At 43.5% G+C, this 18737-nt stretch overlaps 1 protein-coding gene across 1 annotated transcript in view; it reads right to left on the bottom strand.

The window, feature by feature from the left end:
* Positions 1 to 339: 339 nt before the first annotated feature.
* The window catches only part of LOC105534903 (chromosome unknown open reading frame, human C1orf177), a 33460-nt gene continuing 15062 nt past the window's right edge, over positions 340 to 18737 (bottom strand). Inside the window, exon 10 of the mRNA XM_011973837.1 lies at positions 340 to 803. Coding sequence (XP_011829227.1) covers positions 731 to 803 — 73 coding nt within the window. The 3' untranslated portion in view covers positions 340 to 730. The remainder of the gene's footprint in view (positions 804 to 18737) is intronic.

Raw genomic sequence — 18737 nt, 5'->3', positions numbered from 1 at the left:
ATTTGTTTTGACACCGGTGAATAACTGCTTTTTGTAAGACACTCGCACACTGAAGAAAGTGTTTCAAGTATTTTTTATCATGTGAGCTTTGTGGACGAAGCTGTGGTATGCCAGTCTCCTCTAGGGACAACCTGCTCCCCGATTCTCAATGACATAAAACAGTAAGGGAAGGGTACCCACAAGGGCTGACTCAGGGGTGAAGCCGATGTTCCCCATGGCTGGACATTGCCTGAGGTCAGCAGTTTCCTCATCAGTGAGGCCCTGCTAAGCTTCCAGAAGCATCCTGGGATGGCAATGGGGTGTTCCTGGAGAGTCCTAGAATTGCCGTGTAATACATGCTACACTCTCCCACCACTTTCTGAACTTTAATAAACAAGGGGCCAAGCACTCTGGCTTTAGAATAGAAAGGGTCACACGAGTGTCAACCACGTCCCATCCCTTCAGTCCATCTGCTCTCTGGCCCCCATGTTCATGTCACTGACTGAGTTGAGTTCTCAGGATAATTGATCTCCTGCAACAAAAGATACCTGTCCCCAGCTGTCCTGGGAGACACTGTGACCTTCAGGTATGCAGCTCCAGCAAAGGTGATCCCCATACATCTCTCCCTTCTCCCAGGCCCATGTGTCCTTTCTCTAAGACACCCCACTCCCACACCCATGCTCTCACCCCCAGATTTGTCTTCAGACCTTTGGGCTCTCCAGTCACTGCGGGCTGTCCTTCACATGTGGCTTTAAGAAGTAGGATCTGAATTGTAATCCACAGTTGGAGGGCACTTCCCCTTAGTAAATGGTGTGATCCTTTCCCTTTAAAAAGACAGAAAAAATTAAAAATGGAAGTGATCCCTTGGAAGGGAGTGGGCTCCTCATCCCTGGAGGGACACCCATAGGGGATGAACAGGTACCTGTTGGTTCTGCTTCATAGGAGATCCTATGTTGGTGAGAGGCCAAAATTGATGACCTCTAGACCTTTTCAACAAAACAGCCTGATTCTAAGGATGGGATTCCAGCGATTCATACCCAGTTCAGCTCATTAAAGCACCCAAGTTGGCTTGTAAGAACTTCAGGTACAAAATCATAGTGCCTGGAAGATTATCTGACCCAACCCTGAGAGGAAGAACAAGGACCAGAGAGAGAAGGGAACTTCCCTGAGGTCACCTGAAGGCCAGCATCAGGGCCAGAATGTAAGCCCTGACCTCAGTCCCACTTTCCCTCCACTGCTCCAGTTCTTTCCCATGAGTGGAAACCCGGAGGACTCAACCTCCCATCCCATGAGCCCTTTGGAAGATGGCACTTCCATAAGAACCCCTTGCTGTGTGTGTCAAACAGCATCCGCCAGCCCGTACGTTACACACTTGATATATCTGTTTGTTGTCTGTCCTCCCCAACAAGATGTGAACTCCATGAATGCAGGACTTGGACTTCTTCATTGGTATTTCCCCTATGCCTAGATCATTACCTGTGCTTAACAAATATTTGTCAAAGGAGGGAGGACTCACCAGGGTAAGAAAGGTCTTTCCCACCATCCAGTGGGTCTCCACGCCTCCTGTCTCACCATTCCTCACCATGTTCACGGCCCCTGGCCCGGCCCCATGCCTCATTTCTCATCTCTACCATTGAGGCAGCCTCCTTGTCTCTATCCCCGCAACAGTCCATAATGCCATAAGTATGTTTATTAAACACAAGAATTACTTCCCATTAAAATCCTTCTGGATATCTGGGAAAAAAAATATTTGCAAAACACATATCTGATAAAGGTCTTATGCTTAGAATATCTAAGGAACTCAAAGCTGAATATAAGAAACCAAGCAACCCATTTGTTTAAAATGTGCAAAAGATTTGAAAACACTTCACCAAAAGAAGACATCAGAGGACGCATATGAAAAGATCCTCAACATCTTGTCACTGGAGAAATGCAAATTCAAACCATAATGAAATATACTATTAGAATGGCTTAAATTAGAAAAGAAAATACCCTGACAATACCAAGTGCTGACAAGGATGCAGAACCCTTAGACCCCTCATGCATTGCTGGTGGGAGTGCAAAATGGACCAGCCATTTCAAGATAGTTCAACAGCTTCTTACAAAGTTATACACACACCCACCAAATGACCTAGAAATCCTACTCCTAGATATTTACCAGAGAGAAATAGAAACGTATGTCTATGTGAAGACCTGTATGTAACTGTAGCAGCTTTATTAAAAATTCCCCAAACTGTAAACAATCCAAATGTCCCTCAACTTAGGAATGGATAAACAAACTGTGTCACAACCATACAGTGCGATCCAACTCAGCATTAAAAAGGAACGAACTATGGATACACACAACAACAGCATGGCTGAATCTCAAGAGCACTGTGTAACATGAAAGAAAAAGATACAAAATTCTACATACAGATGATTCCATTTATATGACATTCTGGAAAAGGCAAAACTCCAGGGATGACAGAGTTGCCAGGGATGGCAGTAGGAGGAGTAGACTGACTACAGATAGCATAAGGGGGATAGGAATATTCTACATCTTGCCTGAGGTGATATGTATGACAACTACATGCATTTGTCAAAATTCATAGAATTGGGCTGGGTGTGGTGGCTCATGCCTGTAGTCTCAGCACTCTGGGAGGCTGAGGTGGGTGGATTGCTTGAGCTCAGGTGTTCAAGAACAGCCTGGGCAGAATGGCAAAAGCACATCTCTACAAAAAATTTAAAAATTACCTGGGTGCAGTGGTGCACACCTATAGTCCCAGTACTTGGGAGGCTGAGGTGGGAGGATTGCTTGAGCCCAGAAGGTTGAGGCTGCCATAAGTCATGTTCATGCCACTGCACTCTAGCTTGGGTGACAGAGTGTTGACACTATCTCAAAAAACAACAAAAAAAACCTCATAGAGTTGTATACCTAAAGACAATGAATTTTACTGCATGTGAGTTATACTATAATAAGTTCAACTTTAGGCTGGGCACGGTGGCTCATGCCTGTAATCCTAGCACTTTGGGAGGCCAAGGCAGGTGGATCACCTGAGGTCAAGAGTTTGAGACCAGCCTGGCCAACATGACGAAACCCCGTCTCTATTACAAATACAAAAGTTAGCCAGGCGTGGTGGGAGGTGTAATCCCAGCTACTCAGGAGGCTGAGGCAAAATAATTGCTTGAACCCAGGAGGCAGAGGTTGGAGTGAGCCGAGATCATGCCATTGCACTCCAGCCTGAGCAACAGAGCAAAATAAAACTCTGTCTCGAAAAAAATGATAAACAAATAAAATAAATAAATTCAACTTTAAAAAAATTATGTGGCTTCTCACATACAAGATAAAGTCCAAGCAGCTTAGCTATGCATTCCAGCCCTCTAAGGACTGACCGAACCACCTCTCCTGCCTTATTATCCACTATTCCCCTCTACACACCCCACACATCATTCAAAATGGGCCATTTAGTATTGCCCAGGTATGTCCTGAACTTTTTGCTTCCTTTCCTTCACTCATGCTCTTCCCTCTGTCCTAAATATTTTTCTCCTCCCTGGAAGAAGAAAACCCTTGAAGAAACAACACAGCTTGGAGCCAGATGGACCAGAGACCCAATCCTATTTTGTGACTGTACCAGACAGAGAGCAAAAATGGCCCAGGCCTCCATAGCTACTTGTATTGGTGGCCTTTCCAATGCGATTGCAGCCTCTCCCATCAAGAGGTGGAGTCTACTCCCCACACACCCCCGCCCTGCTTGAATCTGGGCTGGCCATGAACTTGCTTTGGCCAACAGAATGTGGTAGAAATAATGGTGTGGCTGGGCTGCAAAAGGCCTTGCACACTTCCTCTCTCAAACCCCAGCCTCCTTCATAGAGGCAAGCCTGGGCTACACTGCTGAAGGCTGGAATCTGTGTAGCAGAGTCTAGTTGTTCCATCCAAGACTATCCCAGACCAGCCAGCCCCCAGCTAACCCGTAGACTCATGAACAATAACAAATGGCTATTGTTTTAAGCCACTGAATTTCTGGGTGGTTTGTTATGTAGCAATAGCTAACTGCTATAGTCAGTAACTCGCTGTGGCTCTGGGAAAGTTACTCAGTTTCCTCATCCTCATCTATATAATAAAGGCAATTATTACATACCTCACAGGGCTTTGTGATGCCCATGAGAGATGATTTTTTTTTTTTAATTGAGATGGAGTCTCATTCTGTTGCCTAGGCTGGAGTACAGTGGCGGGATCTCAGCTCACTGCAATTTCCACTGCTGGGTTCAAGCGATTCTCCTGCCTCAGCCTCCTGAGTAGTTGAGACTACAGGCACCTGCCACCGCACCCGGCTAATTTTTGTATTTTTAGTAAAGACGTGCTTTCACCATGTTGGCCAGGCTGGTCTTGAACTCCTCAGGTGATCTGCCTGCCTCAGCCTCCTAAAGTGCTGGGATTGCATGCATGAACCACTACTCCCGGATGAGAGATGTTTATACAGAGCTGAGTACAGTGCGTGGCACACAGTCGACCTTTGATTAACGGTTGTTACCCCTTTCCAAGCCCAACTCTTATCCAGCTTTTCAGAACCAGATCAAATGCCACTTCTTCCAAGCAGCCCTCCCTGCTTGGACAGCTCCAAATTCAATGTAATATTTGCCTCCTCTGAACTCCCATAGTATTTCTTCTTTCCCACTCCCATACAGTCTATCCTCAACTATAAGCAATTTGGAAAAACAGCCATAGCCTTAAACATAGGTATCCAGTAATATACTCGATGCCAGAAAAAGATGAAATGATCTGCATAGATTAGGGACAGAAAGTCTGTTCTGCCTCCCAGGCCTCTGCTCCTTCCAACCATTACACACAGACCCCTTCAAGGGTGATCCCAGCAGACTTCCTTGCACGTTCTTCGTGCTCAGTAAATGTATCCTGAATTGAATCAGCTAAATTGGGGGTGGCATTTTCCCCCTTGGGGGCAATGAAAACATGCAGGAGGGTTTTGGGGTCTTCCCAAAGACTGGCGACCACTACTCCCCAACCAGTGGGCAGGCACCTGGAATGCTAACCGTCCTGCCACTGGGCAGGAGAATCTGGCACCATGAAGAAGAGGCACCTCACCCCTCCCACATGCCAGCAGTGCCCTGCTGTGTGGTGCTGGGCTATGGGGAAAGAGTTGGATGGCAAGTCTTCCACACAGACCCTGGCCTGTGAGACAGGCTTCATTGTGCCCATTCTACAGCTAAGAAAAGAGAGTTGTGCTTAGTAGCCCAGGGTCACACAGCTAAGAGATGCCAAAGTGGAGACTTTAACCTGCATCTTCTCCCGATGTTCACCAACTTGTTGGAGCCTCAAACGGGCCATGTCAGGGTGAAAAGTCCATGCTGATCTGAAGGCCATCAAGCAGATGACACAGAGCGGAGTCCAGGCTACCTATGGGGACATGGGCTATAAATGCTGACGTCATTTAGGGAACAAAATATGCAACAGGAAGGTCACAGGACTTGTCAATAGCACATGGCTTGTAAATAACAGAACCGCAGTCCCCTACCTCAATATAGGACACATTTTTGGGGGGTCTACTGTAATATTTTGTAACCCCCTAAAGGTTTCCTACCTGAGCAACTGTTAATTCAGATATGAGAAGGCAAAGGTGAGTCCCATCCCAACATTACATCTTCCAAGTGGCGTTTTCCAAAGATTTCCTCCCACGTCAACTGCACTTTGAAGAACACTTACTGGCTGCTTGATTTGCAGGTATTCGTCAGCAAAGACACCAGATTCCTCCATTAAGACTCGGCTGATCCCACCCCACCTGATCCACCTGGCTTTGTTCTTCCGTATCCCCTGCCACAGCCCACCCTCCCGCTGCTCAGCCATCCCTGATCAGGCCAGGCTCGTTTACCCCTTACACCCAGACTGGCTGCCTGGAATATCCTCCATCTCTCCAGGCCACCTTTCAGGGTAGACATGCCCACATGCTCATGGCACCTGGCTGAGCCCTCCTTCATGTACCTGATGCTAAATCAATCCTTCCCCTCTGCACCGTTTGCCTGAGACCTTCTATGTTCTGACCCCTAGCAAATATCCACTAAATTCAATTAAATCATCAACCCTTTTTCTCCCCCACCCTCTACCCCCATCCAAGGCCAACGTTTCTCCCTGTGCTCAGGGTGATCACCCCTCCAGCCCAAGCAAAGAGCATGTTCCACCACCTCACAAGGAATCTCCCACTCCTTCCCTGCCCATCAGCCCTGAAATATGCTCAAGTTTCTACCCCATCCACCTCCACCAGAAATACAGAGAGGAATAAGGAGAGAGAGGGGGACAGAGGGAAGGCAGGCAGGCAGGAAGGAAGGAAGGAAGGAAGGAAAGTGGGGGAGGGAGGGGGGAAGGGAGAGAGGGAAGGAAAGAGAAATGAAAAAGTAGGGCCCTCTCCCAAATGCCTTCTCTTGGAGCGAAACCGAGTTTCCCCTGGTGCCACACAGTCTGAATGGCAACCAACTGACTTCCGTGTCCCAGAGTAAACGTGCAGAGGGGGTTGAGGGGAGAAGGATTGGACTCCACATGCTGAACTTCCTGAGTCCCTCTTTCCTACCCAAACTTCCAAATCTCTCACCAAAACAGCATGCACAAAGGGTAAAAGGAGAGTGATCAAATAAGGTCAGGTGGAGTAAGGGCAGGAAGATGGGTCATGGTGAAGGCCAACTATGCCTCAGCTTCCCTGGGTTCAAAGAGCCTTCCCTTCTGCTCTCATCTTCCAGAAAGCTTCGGGGGAAAGAGTGGGCAAAGTGTTCTGGACAGAGAGAGAGAAGTCCTGGGCTCCACCTGCCCTCATCCTTCTCAGGCTGCCCTGTAGCTCTGGGGAGGTGGGTGAGTGCCCTCCCCATGAAGCTGGAGCCACTCTGGACCAGACTGCTGTCTGGTTCTCTTCTGCAGTGTCCTAGGAACCAGCAAGGTGCCTGGCACACAGTAGGTGCACAATCAATTTTTGAGAAATATATGTATCAATGCCGTTTACTAACAGTGACTTTGGAAAATCACTTTTTCTCTTCAAACTTCGATACTCTCAACTGAAAAGCATTGAAAGTAATCACTACCCTTTAAAGCTATTGTATGCAATAAGTACATACAAAATCACTTTGTCCGACCAGGCACAGTTGGCTCATGCCTGTAATTCCAGGACTTTGGGAGGCCGAGACGGGCAGATCACTTGAGGCCAGGAGTTTGAGAACAGCCTGGCAACATGGCGAAACCTCCTGTACAAAAATTACAAAATTAGCTGGGCGTGGTGGCACGCACCTGTAGTTCCAGCTACTTGGAAGCCTGAGGTGGGAGAAGTGCTTGAGCCCAGGAGGTCAAGGCTGCAGTGAGCCAAGATCGCGCCACTGCACTCCAGCCTGGGTGACAGGGCAAGCCTCTGTCTAAAAAAAGAAAAAACAAAGCAAAACAAAAACAACAACAACAGAAAACCCCATCACTTTGTCCATTTTAAAGATAGTCCAAGAATATAAAAATGTATTACTATCATTACAGAGAATAGACATTTATGATTTCCATTTCAGATTTCTAGACAAAGAATATGCCTTTTAGCTTCAAATACCAAAAATGCAGTATGCATGCTGGAGCATTTAGGAGAACGTGTACTCATGGCTGCCATTTCCTTTAAACTTTATTAAAACTGAAAGATAATTAACAGATGGATAGACAGGTAGAAAGATAGGTCATAAAGCAAAAAGAGTAAAACATTAGTGGTACAGGTTGAGCTTCCCTTATCTGAAAATCCAAAATCCAAATGCTCCAAAATCTGAAACTTTTTGAGCACCAACATGATGCCACATGGTGAAACCTCATCTACAAAAAATACAAAATTAGCTGGGCGTGGTGGCACATGCTGTAGTCCCAGCTACTTGGAAAGCTGAGGTGGGAGGATTGCTTGAGCCTGGGAGGTCAAGGCTGCAGTGAGCCATGATTGTGCCACTGCACTCCAGACTCTAGCCTAACCCTGTGAAAAAAAAAAAAAAAAAAAAAAAAAATCATGGTTATTATAATTTCTTCATGAATTTTATTGTTTACCATGATTAAATACTCATCTTTGTTCCACTTACCATTTTTGCCTTGAATTCTATTTTGCTTAGTGTTTGTATTACTACTCTTCCTTCTCGTCGTTGGTTACATTTATCTGATATATCATAGCCAGATGTATTTTTACATGCAAGTCTTCCCCTTTCTTTCTTTCTTTTTTTTTTTTTTTTTTGAGATGGAGTTTCGCTCTTGTCACCCAGGCTGGAGTGCAATGGCACAATCTTGGCTCACTGCACCCTCTGCCTCCCAGATTCAAGTGATTCTCCTGCCTCAGCCTCCTGAGTAGCTGGGATTACAGGCGTGCAGCACCACGCCTGGCTAATTTTTGCATTTTTAGTAGAGATGAGGTTTCACCACGTTGGCCAGGCTGGTCTCAAACTCCTGACCTCAGGTGATTCACCCACCTCAGCCTCTCAAAGTACTGGGATTACAGGCATGAGCCACTGCACCCGGCCATGTCTTCCCTTTTCTTAAGCTCTCCATGTTAATTCATTTTTCATTTGACTGGAGTATATCCTTCAGTAATATTTTCAGAAAACATGCATTTCATATACATTCCAATATTTGTGCATCTCTCATTTGCTTTGCACATGAATGACTGGTTGGCTACATAGAGGACTCTACATAGTCCCAATTCTTTTCCTTGAGAATTATATAAACAGTGTTTTCTATCATTTATGTTTCAGAAGAGAAGTATGAAATATGCCTGATTGTCTTTTATTTAGATTGCAGGTTCAGTGTCATTTTAGATATGATACTAGCAAGATTTTTATTTTACCTTTGAAACCCAGAAATTTCACCACACTTTTCATGGATTGGATGGGTATATTAACCTCTCTCCCTCCTGAAACCTCACTAAAACAAAGTAAAGGAATAAAAATGTTAAGGCGTATACCCACAAGGGCAAAAAGAATAGAAGCAGCAGCAGGAAGAAAAAATATTTTGGAAGTTGAAAAGCAGATGGAAGAATGGTGACTAACCTAGTAGACCTAAGAAAGCTAAAACCCAAATCAGTAGAGGGTAAAGCTAAGAATCCCTCGACTCCAAAAGACTAAGGTACCAGGTACCTCTGGAAGTGAGAATGAAGATGAAAGCGAAAACAGGGATTGATCTGTATAATATCCGTTTGATAATCTGTATAATATCAGTTTCTCTTCCGCACTGTCTGCAGCCAGATGAGTGCCCTTCATTTAGCCTGGCAGAAGATTGGAGATTTATTCTCTGGAGACAGATTCTCTGTTCAGGATGGCACCAGACATAGTTGAAATCATGAGTACCATATTTAAAACAGGGAATTGGGCTGTGCACGGTGGCTCACGCCTGTAATTCCAGCACTTTGGGAGGCCAAGGCAGGCAGATCACCTGAGGTCAGGAGTTCGAGACCAGCCTGACCAACATGGAGAAACTCTGTCTCTACTAAAAATATCAAATTAGCCGGGCATGGTGGCACATGCCTGTAACCCCAGCTACTCAGGAGGCTGAGGCAGGAGAATCACTTGAACCCAGGAAGTGAAGGTTGTGGTGAGCTGAGATCACGCCATTGCACTCCATCCTGGGCAACAAGAACAAAACTCTGTCTCAAAACAAACAAACAAACAAACAAACAAACAAACAGGGAATTAAATAGAAGTTTAATCACTAAATATTGAGAACTGTAGTCTCTTCCCTTCAACTTAGATTCTAGAGCTTGGACAGCCAAGCTTACACCCCCCAGAGAAGCTTGCTCTGGCCAAGGCCAAGAGGAAAGCTCTAACAGTAGTGACATTGGGAGTTCACCCAGTGAAAACACCCAGCTTGATCATTCTGTGGTGGAGTCCATAATCAACAAGTACCCCAGAGCCTTCAGAAGGATTTACAGTTGGACAGGGATGCAGCGCCAAGGATCACCAGACATTCGAGGAAAAACCTCTGATACGGAAGACTGAGGCCAAAATGAACATACAGAAAAATGAGATTTGGAAAAAAATGGGGACAATGTCAAGCAAATAGCCTTAATATCTTCAAAAAGAAGATATTAATCTTTAATCTTTTGAAAATATTTGTCTTAATATCTTCGAAAGATGAGAAAGCACTGCCTTCATGAAACCAGAGCATATTGTTATCAAAGGAACATTCAGAAAACAAAAAATAACTCTTAAAACTTAAAAATATGAATGCAAAAATGAAATTTTCAGTGAGGGAATGGCAGACTATTTCCGGTCACCTGAAAACAATCAGTAGCTCAGACACGCTCAGGACAGAACCAAGCACAGGGTAGGTTTTTCAAATGAATCAGTCAGTGAAAAAGTGCATAAAGAAATCCTTCACACCTGTGATCGATCTTCTGGGCCTCCTGGCATAATTCTTCTGAGCCAGGAGCCCAAGTAGAGCAAGGGCTTCATGGACAATGCTGAACTTGAGCCTCAGAGAGAATCACGCCCCAGCCTAACAGTCTGACACCCATGGGGACCTGCTGGTTGGCTTCAGTTTGGCAGCATTCATAAGACTTAGGCCTCACCAGGTCCCCCGGGGTATAAATTCTTCTGTTTTTACAGATGGGAAAACTGAGGTCTGGAAGACAAAGGGTAACTCTTGGTTGGAGATGGATCTAAAAGGGGAACTCATATTCTGTGTAGTTTATCTCATGCACTCTTGTCCTGATTTGTACCATTTTTTCTGATTATAAAACAATATATGCTTATTTTGAAAAACTCAAACATTTCAACAAGATAGAATGTGAAAGAATCTGGTAACCCTGCCCTCCACACATAATCATGGCCAACAGTGTGGTGCTTAGTCCTCCATATTATGCTATCTACACATATGTCAATGGATTTTAAAGTGGGATCATTATTCCTCTATCTTAAAATATATTTATATGTATCTTACTCTTTCAGATGAAGCTTATAATCAATTTATCCAGTTTCCCCCTCTGGCCCCATCAACCTCTTTAGGATTTGACTTAAGATGTGGACATCACTGGGAAGATTTAATATTTTTCCAATATCATGTCTTTTCATCCAGTTATTCAGGCATTCTTTAACATCTGTTAATGAAGATTTCTATTTTTCTTCATTTATGCCTTAAATATACCAAATTAAGTTTATCCCAAATGTATTTTATCATTTGTGTTGCTAATAAGAATGGGATCTTAGTAAAAAGAACCCTCAAAAATAAAATCAAAAAAAAAAAAGAAGAAAAGAAAGAAAGAAAAGAATGGGATATTGGCCAGGTACAGTGGCTCACCTGTAATCCAAACACTCTGGGAGGCCAAGGCAGGAGGATCACTTGAGCCCAGGAGTTTGAGACCAGCCTGGGCAACACAGTGACACCCCATCTCTCTACAAAAAATAGAAAAATTAGCCAGGTGTGGTGGCACATGCCTGTAGTCCCAGTTACTCAGGAGGCTGAGGCAGGATGGTCTATTGAGCCTGGGAGGTGGAGGTTACAATGAGCCATGATCGTGCCACTGCAGCCCTGGGTGGCAGAGCAAGACCCTGTCTAAAAGAAAGGATGGGATCCTTTTTTTGCCTCAATTAATTTTCCATTTGTTATGGCTGCAGTATAAGAGGAAAATATTCATTTATACACTTGTTGCCTGTCTTTGCCTTAGCTTTACAGTTTTAAAATTAACTATCTTGGAATTTTTTAGTAAACACACATATCATTATCAATTGTAATAATGTTGCTCTTCCTTACCAAAGTTTTCTATTTCTTATTTATTTTTCCTGTCTTACTGCTTTTGCTACAACCTCCAAAACAATGTTAAATAATGCCAATGACACAAGCATCCCCATCTTGTTCTTGACTTCACTGAGAAACGTCTAGTTACTCAATGTTTTTGGCCTTCTCTTTCAAAGCCCTCATCCTCCTCAAGCCTCAAAGGACCTGCTATTTCTCCCCCAGTCTCTATATAAAAATCTCTATCTTACTAGAGGTTTTTGCTTGGGTCTTTGGCAACAGAGGGTGATTTAAGTAATTGTAGTTTCTCTTTCTGGATGTCGTGCATTTTAAGCCTCTGCAAAGAACTTTTTCGTTATATAAATAAGCACAACGGAATTCTGCCAAGGCAGGAGCAGCTGCTAAGGGAAAAGGAAGCTAGCATGTGCAACATGCCTCCAAAACAGCATCAACAGGGGCAGTGTACATTCACCTGTGTCATTCATTCAGTCCTCATAATGGATTCTGAAGGTGATTATTAGTTTACCCTCATTTTTCAGATGAGGGAAGTCTTCTCCGAGCAACTTGCCCCAAGTCACACAGCTAAGTGGCAGACATGGAATTCTAAGCCAGGGTTGGAAATCCTGTAATTCTCACAGGCCTGAGTGTTGGATGTGTTAACAGTGGTGAAGGAGGATGCTGAACACAGGAGAAAGACAGATGTCCAGAGGGAGAACACAGATGTCCAGGGGGAGGTCCTGTGGGGATGGGGCACCCTTCCCTTCCTTAGAGTATTTTGCTAAGCAAACAGCATATAGACTGGACTTTGCAAAAGAGCAGCTGGGAGGAGTGGCCCTGCAGGAGTCTGGGCATGGTACTTGCCCTAGCACCCCCAAATCCTCACATGGGTGTTGATAAAAGGACACTGCCCATGAAGGGGAAGGACCAGATTCTAGTGCCAGCTCTGTCACTCACCAACTGTGTGACTTTAGGCAAGTTGTCCTCCTCTTTTCCCCTCTCTGGTCCTGGTTTTAACACCCCTAAAATAAGGCTAACTACCTTGACTAGAAAGGGGAAGAAAATGCTTTTGCACCCCAAAAATGTTTCATTTCATATGATTTACCATTGAACAAGGCAGATGAATACATGCATTTATCTCTACTTCCTCCTGCAACCCGTTAAAAGTATAAAGGAATTTTTTAAACATAGACCAACAGGAGAGGGGCTTCAAGATGGCTGACTAGAGGGGCCAAGCACTTGCCTCCTCCACAAAGAAGGACCAAAAGAGCAAGCAGATAACCACATGTTGCATATAGCAAATGAGAGAACATGGAATTCAGCATAGAACTTCCGAGGCATGGAAGGAGAAGGAAGCGGAGCAGCTGGCCTGGCCGGGATCAGCTCAGAGCCAGGAAAAAGTCCCCAGTGTGGAGAAAGGGTGAGCAAGAGATCCCCCGTGGTCCACATTCCCCCCACAGGCTCCTGCAATCCTACCCACAGGAGAGCCCTCAGGCCTTGCAGGCCCTGAGACTAATACAGGGGACTTCTGGGGGTCCATGTGACAGCATTGTTCCCAAGAGGGAGTTTGCACTGGTCCCACCTATCCCCTGATACCCAAGCAGTTGCAACACAGCACCATTTTGAAAGCCCAGTCCCCACCAGTCTACATCCTGCTCTGGAGCCCTACAGATCCTGTATCTCCAAATCCCTGGGGCCCTGCTGACATCCCCTCATGTCCACTCAGAGAGCTGCAGTGTTCCAATGCCAGCTGGACCCAGCAGTGCGGACAGGTCCCCAGCATTCTAGCCCATGCAGTGTCCTACACCCTGGGGAATGGGCAGGGCCGTGCACTAAATAAGCTGACCTGGGGCAAAGAAAGCTGAAGTTTGTGCTCCCCAGAGCCTGACAGCTAGCTGCCTGGAACCACTGCCACTAACAGCAACCCTACCTCTTCCAGTGGCAGAGCTGCTGCACACCTGCACACTGTTCCAGGGCCTGAGGACACGCCCACCCTACCTGAACTCTGGTGCCCAAATGTGCCATCTTGGGGCCTAAGGATCCACCCACCCCACTTGCCACTGCCAGAGCCCATGTACACTGTCAGGGAGCCCTTAGAGAGGCCCACTCTACCTGTAGCCACTGCAACCAGGGCTTGTGCATGTTGTCCAGGGACCTTGGGGTAGACTAATGCACCTACCCACTGCCCATGCATGCATCTCCCAGGGACCCAGGGACCTGCCTACTCAGCCTGCCATCACCACTGCTGGCACACACACACCACCCGGGAGCCTGGGACTGGCCCCTCTTGCCCACTACTGCCACTGCTGGCACCCACATGAACCACTCAGGGGCTAGAGTAGAAGTGTGACCCATTGCCACTACTGTCACCACCGATGCCATGCATATCACCCAGGGGCCCAAGGACCCACTGGCTCAGGCCACCACTGCCAACACCAGCACCCAAACACACCACCTGGAGGCCTGAGGACCAGCCCACCCAGACCTGCCTCTGTCAGCACTCACATATGTTAACTAGGGGCCCAAGGACTGACATACCCAGCCCACTGTGCCACCACTGGTCCCTGAGGACTAGCCCACCTGGCACCCCCACCCCCAGCAAAGTCTTGCTATAGCCTCTCCTAACAACCACAGCCTAAGCCACTAAGAAACCCAAAGACACCACTGATGCTGATTATAGCTGAAGAAATCATACAGAAACTACATTACTGCATCCACACAGAATCAAAGCCAAAGTACTGTACCCAACCAACACTATATATACATCTACAGGTAAAAGTAATTCCCTATAAAAGACAGTCATAAACTTGGAAACAGTGACTGTTATACTAGATGCACACATATGAACACAGGGACACAAGAAACATGAACAAGCAAGGAAACGTCATACCTCCAAGGAATACAATATTTCTCCAGTAACAGATCCCAAACAAAAGGAAATCTATGAAATGCCTGAAAAATAATTCAAAATAATGATATTTTAAAAATCAATGAGATATAAGAGAAAACAGATAAAAAATACAAAGAAGTCAGGAAAATAATTGATGATCTGAATGATATTCAACAAAAAGATATCACTAAAAAGGAACCAAACAGAAATCCTAGAACTGAACAATTCAATACAGGAAATTAAAAATACAATCAAGAACTTCAACAATACACTACGTCAAGCAGAAGAAAGAATTTTTGAACTTGAAGACAGGCATCTTGAAATAATCTAGTCAGACAGAAAAAGAAGAAAAAAATTTACAAGATAAAGAAAGTATATGTAACAGAACACCACAATGGAATAAAATATTCCAATTTTGAGAGTTCCAGAAGGAAAAGAGATTGGAAAAGACATAGAAAACCTATTTAATGAAATAATAGCTGAAAACATCCCAAGTCTTGCAAAAGATATAGACATCCAGATACTGGAAGCCCACAGAACCCCAAATAGATACAATCAAAAGGGCCTTCTCCAAGATACATTACCGTCCAACTGTCAAAAGTCAAAGACTGGTCGGGCATAGTGGCTCACGCCTGTAATCCCAGCACTTTGGGAGGCCGAGGCAGGAGGATTGCTCGAGCTCAGGAGTTCAAGACCTGCCTAGGCAACACAGTCAGACCCCATCTCTACAAAAACTAAAAAGTAAAAAAATATATATCTAGGCATGGTGGCACATGCCTATGCTCCTAGCTACTTGGGAGGCTGAGGTGGGAGGATTGCTTGAGCCTGGGAGGTCGAAGCTGCACTGAGCCATGATTGCATGACTACACTCCAGCCTGAGTGACAGAGTGAGACCTTGTCTTTAAAAAAAAAAAAAAAAAAAAAATCCAAAACAGCAGAAATCTTACAAGCCAGGAGAGCATAGAATGATTATTCAAAGTACTGAAAGGAAAAAAACAAAAGAAACAAACAAAAAAACTGCCAACCACAAACACTATACCCAGCAAAGCTATCATTCAAAAATGAAGGCAAAATAAATTATTTGCAGCACAAGCAAAAACAGGGAATTATTCACCACTAGACCGGTCCTACAAGAAAAGGTTAAGAGAGTCCCACATCTGGAAGGGAAAGAACAACATCTACAATCATGAAAACATACAAAAGTATTAAACTCTCTGGTAGAGCAAATACACAAATGAGAAAGAGAAAGTAGTCTAACATTATCACTGCAAAAACCCACCAAATTGTAAAAGTAAACAATAAAAGAGGAAGAAAGGAACAAAAGATATATAAAACAATCAGAAAACAACAAAATGACAGGAGTAAGTTCTCGCTTATCAATAACAACTTTGAATGTAAGTGATTTAGATTTCCCAATTAAAAGATATAGGCTGACTGCTGTCTAGAAGACAACTATCTGCTGCCTACAAGAAATTCACTTCACCTGATAAGACACACATAGATTGGAAGTGGTGGGATGGAAAAAATATTGCACAAAAATGGAAACCAAAATAGTGCAGGAGTAGCTGTACTTATATCAGGCAAAATAGACCTTAAGTAAAAAATAAATAAATAAAAAGAGACAAAGAAAGTCATTATGTAATAATAAAGTGATCAATTTATCAAAAGTATATAACAATAGTAAATATATATGTACCAACACCAGAGCACTTAGATATATAAGGCAAATAATATTAGAACTAAAGAGAGAGATAGACCTCAATACAATAATAGCTGTAGACAAGACCCCACTTTCAGCACTGGAAAGATTATCCGACAGAGTCAACCAAAAAATATGAGACTTAATCTACACCATAGACCAAATGGACCTAACAGACATTTGCAGAACATTTCATCCAACAGCTACAGAATACACAGTCTTCTCATCAACACATGGAACATTCTCCAGGATAGACCATATATTAGGCCATGAAACAAGTCACAACAAATTTTTAAAAATCAAAATCATACCAAGTATCTCCTCAGACCACAATAAAATAAAACTAGAAATCAATAACAAGAGGAACTTTGGAAATTGTACAAATAAATGGGAATTAAACAACATGTTCCTGAAAGACCACTTGGTCAAGGAATAAATTAAGAAAGAGGCCAGGCATAGTGTCTCATACCTGGAATCCCAGCACTTTGGAAGACTGAAGTGGGTGGATCACTTGAGCCCAGGAGTTCAAGATCAGTCTGGGAAACATGATGAAATCCTGTCTCTACTAAAAATACAAAAAATTACTTGCGCATGGTGATGTGCACCTGTAGTTCCAGCTACTCAGGAGACTGAGGTGGGAGAATCACCTGAGCCCAGGAAGTTGAGGCTGTAGTGAGCCATGGAAACATAACATACAGCAAAAGCAGTGCTAAGAGGGTAGAAGATTATAGCAATAAATGCCTACATTAAAAAAAGTGAAAGATTTCAAATAAACAACAATGAACCTCAGGGAACTAGAAGGTCAAGAACAAATCAAACCCAAAATTAGTTGAAGGAAAGAAATAAAGATTAGAGCAGAACTAAACAAAATAGAGACTTAAAAAAAAAATACAAAGGATCAACAAAACGAAAAGTTGATTTTTTGAAAATATAAAATCAATAAACATCTAGGACTTCTAGTACTATATTAAATAAGAGTGGAACAAGACAAGGATGCCCACTATCACCATTCCTATTTAACACAGTACTGGAAGTCCTAGCCAGAGCTCAGACAAAAGAAAGAAATAAGAGGCATCTAAATTAGAAATGAGGAAGTTATTATAAATTGTCCCTCCTTGCAGGCAACATGATCTTATATAGAGAAAAACCTAAAGACTCCACCAAAAAACTCTTAGAACTGAGAAATAATTCAGTAAAGTTGTCAGAATACAAAATCAACATACAATAATTAGTAGCATTTCTATACACCAGTAACTAGCTGAAAAAGAAATCAAGAAAACAATCCCATTTACAATAGCTGCCAAAAAATATACCTAGAAATAAATGTACCAAGTAAGTGAAAGACCTCTATAATGGAATCGGCAAAACACTGATGAAATAAATTGAAGAGAACACAAACAAATGGAAAGATATCCAATGTTCATGAACTGGAAGAATTAATATTGTTAAAATGACCTTACATAGAATGGTATTATTCTGACACCATTCAATAAATGATGTTATAAAAACTGAATATCCATAGGAATGAAACTAGACCCCTTACTATATACAAAAATCAACTCAAAATTGATTAAAGACTTAAATGTCAGACCCAAAATTGTAAAACTGCTAGAATAAAACATAAGGGAAAAACTTTAGGACATTGTTCTAGGCAACAACTTTATGACTAAGACTTCAAAAGCACAAGCAACAAAAACAAAAATACACAAATGGGACTATATTAAACTAAAAAGCTTCTGCACAGCAAAAGAAACAATAGCGTGAAGAGACAATGTGCAGAATAGGAGAAAATGTTTGCAAACTATTCATTAGACAAGAAACTTATATCCAGAATATTCAAGGAACTCAACAGCAATAATAATAATAATAATAATCCCGTTTAAAAAGTGGGCAAGGTGGGTGCAGTGGCTCATGCCTATAATCCGAGCACTTTGGGAGGCCAAGGCAGGCGGATCACCTGAGGTCAGGAGTTCAAGACCAGCCTGGCCAACATGGTGAAACCCCGCCTCTACTAAAAATACAAAAATTAGCCAGGGGTGATGGTGTACACCTGTAATCCCAGCTACTCAGGAGGCAGAGGCAAGAGAATCACTTGAACCCAGGAGGTGGAAGTTGCAGTGAGCCAAGATCACGCCACTGCACTTCAGCCTGGGTGACAGAGCGAGACTCCATTGCAAACAAACAAACAAAAAAAGTAGGCAAAGGACATAAGTAGGCATTTCTCAAAAGAAAACATACAAATGCTCAACAGGTATATGAAAAAATGCTTGACATCACAAATCATCAGGGAAATGCAAATCAAAACCCCAGTTGAGGGATATCATCTCACCCCAGTTAAGATGGCTACTATCAAAAGACAAAAAGTAACAAATGCTGGCAAGGATGTGGAGAAAAGGGAGCTCTTACATGCTTTTGGTGGGAATGTAAATTATAACAGCCATTATGGAAAACAGTATGGAAGTTTCTTT

The sequence above is a fragment of the Mandrillus leucophaeus genome, unplaced genomic scaffold (assembly GCF_000951045.1).
Source record: "Mandrillus leucophaeus isolate KB7577 unplaced genomic scaffold, Mleu.le_1.0 Scaffold14, whole genome shotgun sequence".
NCBI lineage: Eukaryota > Metazoa > Chordata > Mammalia > Primates > Cercopithecidae > Mandrillus > Mandrillus leucophaeus.
The sequence above is the reverse complement of the archived record's forward strand: the minus strand, read 5'-3'. Positions and strand labels throughout refer to the sequence as shown.